This window comes from Oryza sativa, chromosome 10, assembly GCF_034140825.1.
Source record: "Oryza sativa Japonica Group chromosome 10, ASM3414082v1".
NCBI lineage: Eukaryota > Viridiplantae > Streptophyta > Magnoliopsida > Poales > Poaceae > Oryza > Oryza sativa.
This window is the reverse complement of record NC_089044.1, coordinates 8,658,160-8,665,351: the sequence shown is the minus strand read 5'-3', so window position 1 is coordinate 8,665,351 and position 7,192 is coordinate 8,658,160. Positions and strand designations below refer to the sequence as shown.

Below are 7,192 nucleotides of genomic sequence, written 5' to 3'. Positions count from 1 at the left end.
ACCAAAGTTATCAATACCAATGTGCATGAATTAAGACCGTTGGGTATTTTGCCCAACTACGGAGACCGGTCCCACCTGTCACCAGGCTTTAGGGGTGGCGTCACACCTGACCGTTTCCCTTGGGAAGGGAAATTGCTCTGGCATAACGCCGGGGGCTACTGTCGGTGATATGGGACCGGGAGTATCATGACCAGAGGCTTGAGGCAGACACAATCGCCCACGTGGCCTGGCACCTTCGGGGACGTCGGGCCCGAGGGTGAGGTGTCCGCCCTCCTCCTGATTCCCCCCGAGGGGGGGGTCGGGTTGCGTTTGCCCCGGCCCCGAGGGCCGAGGCACCCCGACCCCTTAAAGAAGTCTGCGCCACATATATGGGATAAGTGAGCACAGCTGTGCTCACCTAACAGCATTTATTGCAGTCTGGTCAAGCGTGTCACGCTGCATGCAACGCAGTACAGCACGCTCTTTTATCCGGTCTGTGACCGGTCACAGACCGGTCAGATCACGGGTTAGGTGGCGACTGGCGGTCTGACGCACGCCTTGCCCCGTCCCGTCAAGACGAAAGTCTCTAGGCACTCGTCTCAAGCCGGAGCTAGCGTGTTATTTCTTAGAGATGGCACGTTAGCCCTGGTTAGATGAATACCAGGCTTTATCCTAACCATTACAGGCAAGGTGTTACACGAAGAAGGGCAAACATGCACGTTGTTAAACCGACGCGTGGTGGACAAGAATGACCGGTCTGACACTGGTCGCATCAGCAACGGGCAGCCACGATCCCACGTCTCGCATGTCTCCGCCGGGAGTGGAGGCAGGTATGAGCTGTCCCATCAAAGTGTCATTTGGACGGCAACCATACCGATCTCCGTCCATAAAGAGAAGAAAAGTCCAGTTTGGAAAGAAAAGGGTGCATGTGGTATCCCCTTGAAGTATAAAAGGAGGACCTTGCCCATGGAGAAAGGGTTGGTTGATTCTTTTCCAGATTTAGAGCTTAGAACGGGGGAGAAGTCAGCTCACACTTTGTAGCTCGCTCATACACAGATCCACCAAAAAACACAGGAGTAGGGTATTACGCTTCGCAGCGGCCCGAACCTGTATACATCGCCGTGTCTCGTGTGTCTTGCAGACGATTTTTTCACATACAGAAAGAGAGCGAGAGCTTGAGATCTCACCCTAAGCCCCCGGCCGAACCGGCAAAGGGGGGCCTGCGCGGTCTCCCGGTGAGGGGCCACGAGCTCCGTCAGTCATGGACTAATAAAAATAAGCCTTTTGTTTGCTCTAACCTAATGCTGACTCCTCGCAAAGATCGGCAAAGTGAGGTTAAATATAGTTTTGATGTGGCCAAGTGTGATAAAACTTTGATTATCTTTTACAAGAAAAACAAATTAGATTACCTAAAGGCCATGTCATACCATCTCAAGAAGAGTTGAAATGTCGAGCATATTGTAAATGTCATGATTCTCATTCTCACTCTACTAATGATTGCAATGTGTTTCGACGACAGGTTCAATCGGCCATAGATGAAGGACGATTAAAGTTCACCGATGGCTCCAAGATGAAGCTTGATCATGATCCTTTTCCGGTGAATACAATTAATTTCAATGATAAAAAGGTGTTGATTCGGCCGGAGCAAGCCGAATCTACTAAGGGAAAAGGAGTGGTCATTGGCGAACCAAGGCCTAAGATGATAGTGCCAAAGAAGCCGGAGGTTGGTGCTTGGAAGGAGAATAAGAGTGGAGCTTCAACTTCTAAAGCCCCTAGGAAGACCAAAGTGACTTTTGATATGCTTTTAGAGAAATATGAGAAGCAAGGTGGTGAGAAAATTCGGAACAAAGGGAAAAGACCAAGATCACCTCCTAGGGAGCGATTTGGTCATTCACCAAGACGGTCGCATTCACCTTCATATCATCATCCACAAGACATGTCATGGGGTTCTTATCCAATGCCGCCGCCGGGTTATCCTTATCCTTACTTCATGCCGTGGGGGGCGACGTCGCCAATGTTCAATCATATGCCTTCAATGCAATTCAACCAAGGGTGGGGAGGACCGATGAGGCCAATTCATGAGCGTTTGTCTTCACCAAACAATAGTCGGTTTTATGGTAAGAATCGGGCTAATGAAGAAAAGAGGGAAGGAAAGAGCGTCAAGGTAGAGGCGAGGACTTCGGAGGTGATTACTATCAAAGTGGGGTCTCATGATGTGCCAATACCTTCTGGAGATGGAGTTGGAGTGTCCCCAAACAAAAAATCCGAAGCCGATACCAGCTCATCGCAGTCGGCCGGTCTGTCCGGGCCCTCTTGCCGGTCTGACCGCAGCCATGTGGCCGGTCTGACCAGGCCATCAGGCCGGTTTGACCGCCGACCCGACAGCGGTCCGACCGACGCCTTAGGCCGGTCTGACCATGCACCAAGTGTCGGTCTGACCGGCGCGTCTGGCCGGTCTGACCGGTGGTCTACGACCGGTCTGACCGGGCTCCAGCGCCGGTTTGACAGGAGAATTGCGATAGGCGATGTGAGGGCTTCATCGTCTTCAAGCAAAGTTAATAGAGGACATTATTTACCTCCCGGAACAGAGCCGAATCCTAGGTGGATGCCTAAGGATTTGACGGCTACTCAAAAGAGAAGGTTGCAACGTCTTCGGGCTCAAGAGATAAGAGATAAAAAGGCCGAAGAACAAAGAGATAAGAGGTTTAATGAGTTGCGACCACCACCGGTATGGAGGCGTAAATCCATAGAGAAGGAAAAGCCGGTTGTTGTAGAGGAGAAGGAGGAACAATCGGTTGATAAAGGTGAATCATCTCCAAAAAGAAGATATGGATATCAACATGGTATGTATGTTGCCTATGGAGTTTCGTGCTATGGATGAAGCCAAGGTTGCTCAATTCTCATTAGGTCCTAAAGATGCGGTTTTTGAGAAGCCCGATGAATCAAACCGTCACATGAAGCCTCTCTATCTCAAAGGCCATGTTGATGGGAAGCCGGTCTCTAGGATGCTAGTGGATGGAGGTGCTGCCGTGAACTTGATGTCGTACTCGTTATTCAAGAAGTTGGGGCGAGAGGATGATGAGTTGAAGAAGACCAACATGATTCTCAATGGCTTCAATGGTGAACCAATGGAGGTGAAGGGTATCTTTTCGGCGGAGCTCACCGTGGGAAACAAGACGCTACCAACCGCTTTCTTCATCGTCGATGTGCAAGGTAACTACAATGTTATTTTGGGTCGTTGTTGGATCCATGCCAATTGTTGTGTGCCTTCTACCTTGCATCAATGTTTAATTCAATGGGACGACGATGATGTTGAAATTGTTCAAGCGGATACATCGGCCGAGGTTGCAATGGCCGATGTACTTTTGAGTGGCGTTTAGGTGCCAGGGATTTGTTGGTTTATTTGAGTGGGTTGTCATGACTTTTGGGTTGAAGAACGCCGGTGCAACATATCAAAGGGCGATGAATTTAATCTTTCATGATTTGCTAGGTATTATCTTAGAGATTTACATTGATGATATTGTTGTCAAATCGGATGGTATGGAAGGACACATAGCCGATTTGAGGTTAGCTTTTGAGAGGATGCACCGGTATGGTTTGAAGATGAACCCACTTAAATGTGCTTTTGGTGTGTCGGCGGGGATGTTCTTAGGATTCATGGTGCATGAGAGAGGAATTGAGATTGATCCTAAGAAGATAGAAAAGATTCGTGATTTCAAAGCGCTGACATGCAAGAAGGAGGTTCAAAAGTTGCTAGGTAAGGTGAATTATTTGAGGAGGTTTATTTCTAACCTAGCGGGTAAAATCGATGCTTTTGTTCCTATACTTCGCTTGAAAAAAGAAGCCGATTTTACTTGGGGGGCAAAACAACAAGAGGCGTTTGAAGAGTTGAAGAGATATTTGTCTACTCCACCCGTTGTGTGAGCGCCTAAAGCCGGAAAGCCTTTTCGGTTATATATTGCCTCCGAAGAAATAGTCGTTGGTGCCGTTTTGACGCAAGAGGAAAATGGCAAGGAATATATCATTACATATTTGAGCCGCCGTCTTTTGGATGCCGAAACGAGGTATGTTTTTATATAGAGACTTTGTCTATGCTTTTACTATGCTTGTACCAAATTAAGGCATTATTTGTTATCTAGTACATGCATAGTTACTTGTCAAGCCGATGTTATTAAACACATGTTGCAAAGGCCAATTCTAAGTGAGAATTGGCAAGTGGGCATATGCTTTGATAGAATATGATTTGGCTTATGAACCATTGAAATCTATGAGAGGCCAAATTGTATGTAATTTTATAGTGGACCATCATATAGATATTGCTTATGAGGGAGGGGTTTGCTTAGTTGAAGTTATACCTTGGAAGATTTATTTTGATGGTTCTTCTTGCTAAGAAGGTCAAGGCATAGGAGTAGTTTTGTTTTCACCTAATGGCATGTGTTATGAAGCATCGGTTCGTTTGGAATATTATTGTACAAATAATCAAGCCGAATACAATGCTTTATTGTTCGGCTTACAAGTTATGGAGAAGGTTGGAACTAAATATGTGGAGGCCTTTGGTGATTCGGAATTGGTGGTGCAACAAGTCACCGGAGTCTACAAATGCTTGGACAGATCACTAAATAGGTACCTCGATTCATGTTTGGATATTATTGCCAATTTTGATAATTTTGCTATTAGACATATTTCTAGGCATGATAATTCTAGAGCAAATGACTTGGCACAATAAGCATCTGGCTATAATGTAAAGAAGGGATTATTTCTGATATTAGAAGAGCCGGTGCTTGATTTTTAAATCTTTGTGCAAAATTGGCAAAACTGGAGACCAGGGGCGGTCTGACCGGCGTTGCACGGCCGGTCTGACCGGTGACCAGGGGCGGTCTAACCGGCCACATGCCGCCGGTCTAACCGACGTCCCCGAGCGGTCTGACCGGCCCTGTATGGCCGGTCTGACCGGTTCTGGGCAGAGCGTTGGGGGGCACGTTTCAATCACTTTAGAGGCCGAATTAATTGTGAATTCGGACATTTGTGCCTAGGAAGCAGAAGAAGATTCGAGAATTCCTTTGATTCGATATTTGAAAGATCCCACACTTAAGGTTGATCGGAAAATTCGGCGGCAAGCGTTCAAATACACGTTGCTTGATAAGGATTTATATCGCCGAAATATAGATGGTGTCTTGTTGATGTGCTTAGATGAAGATCAATATAAAGTGGCTATGGGAGAGGTACATGAAGGAATTTGTGGAACTCATCAATCGGCCCACAAGATGAATTGGTTGCTTAGGAGAGCGGGGTTCTATTGGCCGAAGATGATTGATGATTGCTTCAAATATTATAGAGGATGTGAGGCTTGTCAACGGTTCGGCAATGTTCAATTGGCGCCCGCCGCCGTGTTGAACCCTATAATCAAACCATGGCCGTTCCGAGGATGGGCTTTTGATATCATTGGTCAAATTTATCCTTCGTCATCAAAGGGGCATAGGTTTGTGCTAGTTGCTATGGATTACTTCACCAAGTGGGCCGCAGCCGTGCCTTGGAATTCTTTGGACTACAAGATCAAACAAAATAGTAGAACAGGGTCTCATAAATAACATTCAACAAATTGGGATTCATTTAGCAACCGATTTTTACCTTTCATTTGAACTCATTTCCGTAATTCTTCTAGTTTCTTTAATAGGTGCAATTACTATGGCTCGGCAATAAGAAATACTTAGAATGAGTCAAAATTATAAGAATTTCAAATCTAAAATAAATCACTAAAGAACCACAATTTTGATTTATTAAAACCCATCTACTGCCAACAAATACATTCTTTTCTCTTTTGTTGTGTAATTGTTCTATTCTAATTAATTCAATCGGTTCAATTCTTGTCCCCATATTGAAATGAATCGAGATTGAGAAGGAGTTAGTTAATGATGTTTGAGCATGTACTTTTTTTGAGTGTCTATTTATTTTTGATTGGTATCTATGGATTGATCACAAGCCAAAACATGGTTAGAGCTCTAATATGCCTTGAACTTATACTGAATTCAATTAATCTAAATCTCGTAACATTTTCTGATCTATTTGATAGCCCCAATTAAAAGGAGACATTTTCGCAATTTTTGTTATAGCCCTTGCGGCTGCTGAAGCAGCTATTGGATTATCCATTCTTTCTTCCATCCATCGTAATAGGAAATCAACTCGTATCAATCAATCTAATTTTTTGAATAATTATACATAGAATATTCTAAACAAAGGGACACATATAATAATAATATAAAATATTAACATGAATACTATTTATTACTTGAGAATATATATTTTTTGAGTAGGTTATTCCATAGTATTCTTTATTACTTAGTTGAATTTTGGCAATTCATTGATATTGCAATTTGAATATTGCAATAATTTATATTGAAAAGACGATAGCCAATTTATTAGCTAATTCGAATTCGTATATACAATTTATATAATTATGATTTTTGGACATATTGGAGTGTATTGGGTGCGTTCGTGGCAAAAACTCACTTCGTGATTCGCGCGGAGAACTTTTGTCAATTAATGCCAATATTGGCATATACTGAGCCCCCACGGGTGCGATGTTTTATGACCGGAATGAAAAAGTTCAAAAGGCACCAAAATATGATTTTTGGACATGTTGGAGTGTATTGGGTGCGTTCGTGGCAAAAACTCACTTCGTGACTTGCGCAGCCAACTTTTGTCAATTAATGCTAATGCATATGTTGAGCCCCCAGGGGTGCGATGTTTTTGACTGGAATGAAAAAGTTCAAAAAGCACAAAAACATGATTTTTGGACATATTAGAGTGTATTGGGTGTGTTCGTGGCAAAAACTCACTTCGTGATTCGCGCGGCGAACTTTTGTCAATTAAGGCCAATATTGGCACATGAGGGTGCGATGTTTTTGACCGGAATGAAAAAGTTCAAAAAATGCCAAAACATGATTTTTGCACTTATTCTAGTGTATTGGCACCGTTCGTGGCAAAAACTCACTTCGTGATTCACGCGGCGCACTTTTGTCAATTAATGCCAATATTGGCATATATTGGCCCACACGGCCACACGGGTGCGATGTTTTTGTCCGGAATGAAAAAGTTCAAAAAGCACCAAAACATGATTTTTGGACATATTGGAGTGTGTTGGGTGCGTTCGTTGCAAAAACACACTTCGTGATTCGTGCGGCGAACTTTTGTCAATTAGTGCCAATAGTGGCAC

General features: G+C 44.1%; 1 protein-coding gene across 1 annotated transcript; it reads left to right on the top strand.

The window, feature by feature from the left end:
• The first annotated feature begins 2,837 nt into the window (after positions 1-2,837).
• Positions 2,838-3,400, top strand: LOC136353514 (uncharacterized). Its single transcript, XM_066304515.1, has 2 exons — positions 2,838-3,192; positions 3,360-3,400. Exons 1-2 carry the CDS (start codon positions 2,838-2,840, stop codon positions 3,398-3,400), a joined length of 396 nt encoding a protein of 131 aa, XP_066160612.1.
• Positions 3,401-7,192: the final 3,792 nt, after the last annotated feature.

Excerpts from the sequence above, each read along its gene's own strand:
- LOC136353514 (XM_066304515.1), top strand. The coding sequence starts at position 2,838 with ATGGAGTTTCGTGCTATGGATGAAGCCAAGGTTGCTCAATTCTCATTA. Across the intron at positions 3,193-3,359 it reads CTTCATCGTCGATGTGCAAG|GTGCCAGGGATTTGTTGGTT; the intron begins GTAACTACAATG and ends AGTGGCGTTTAG.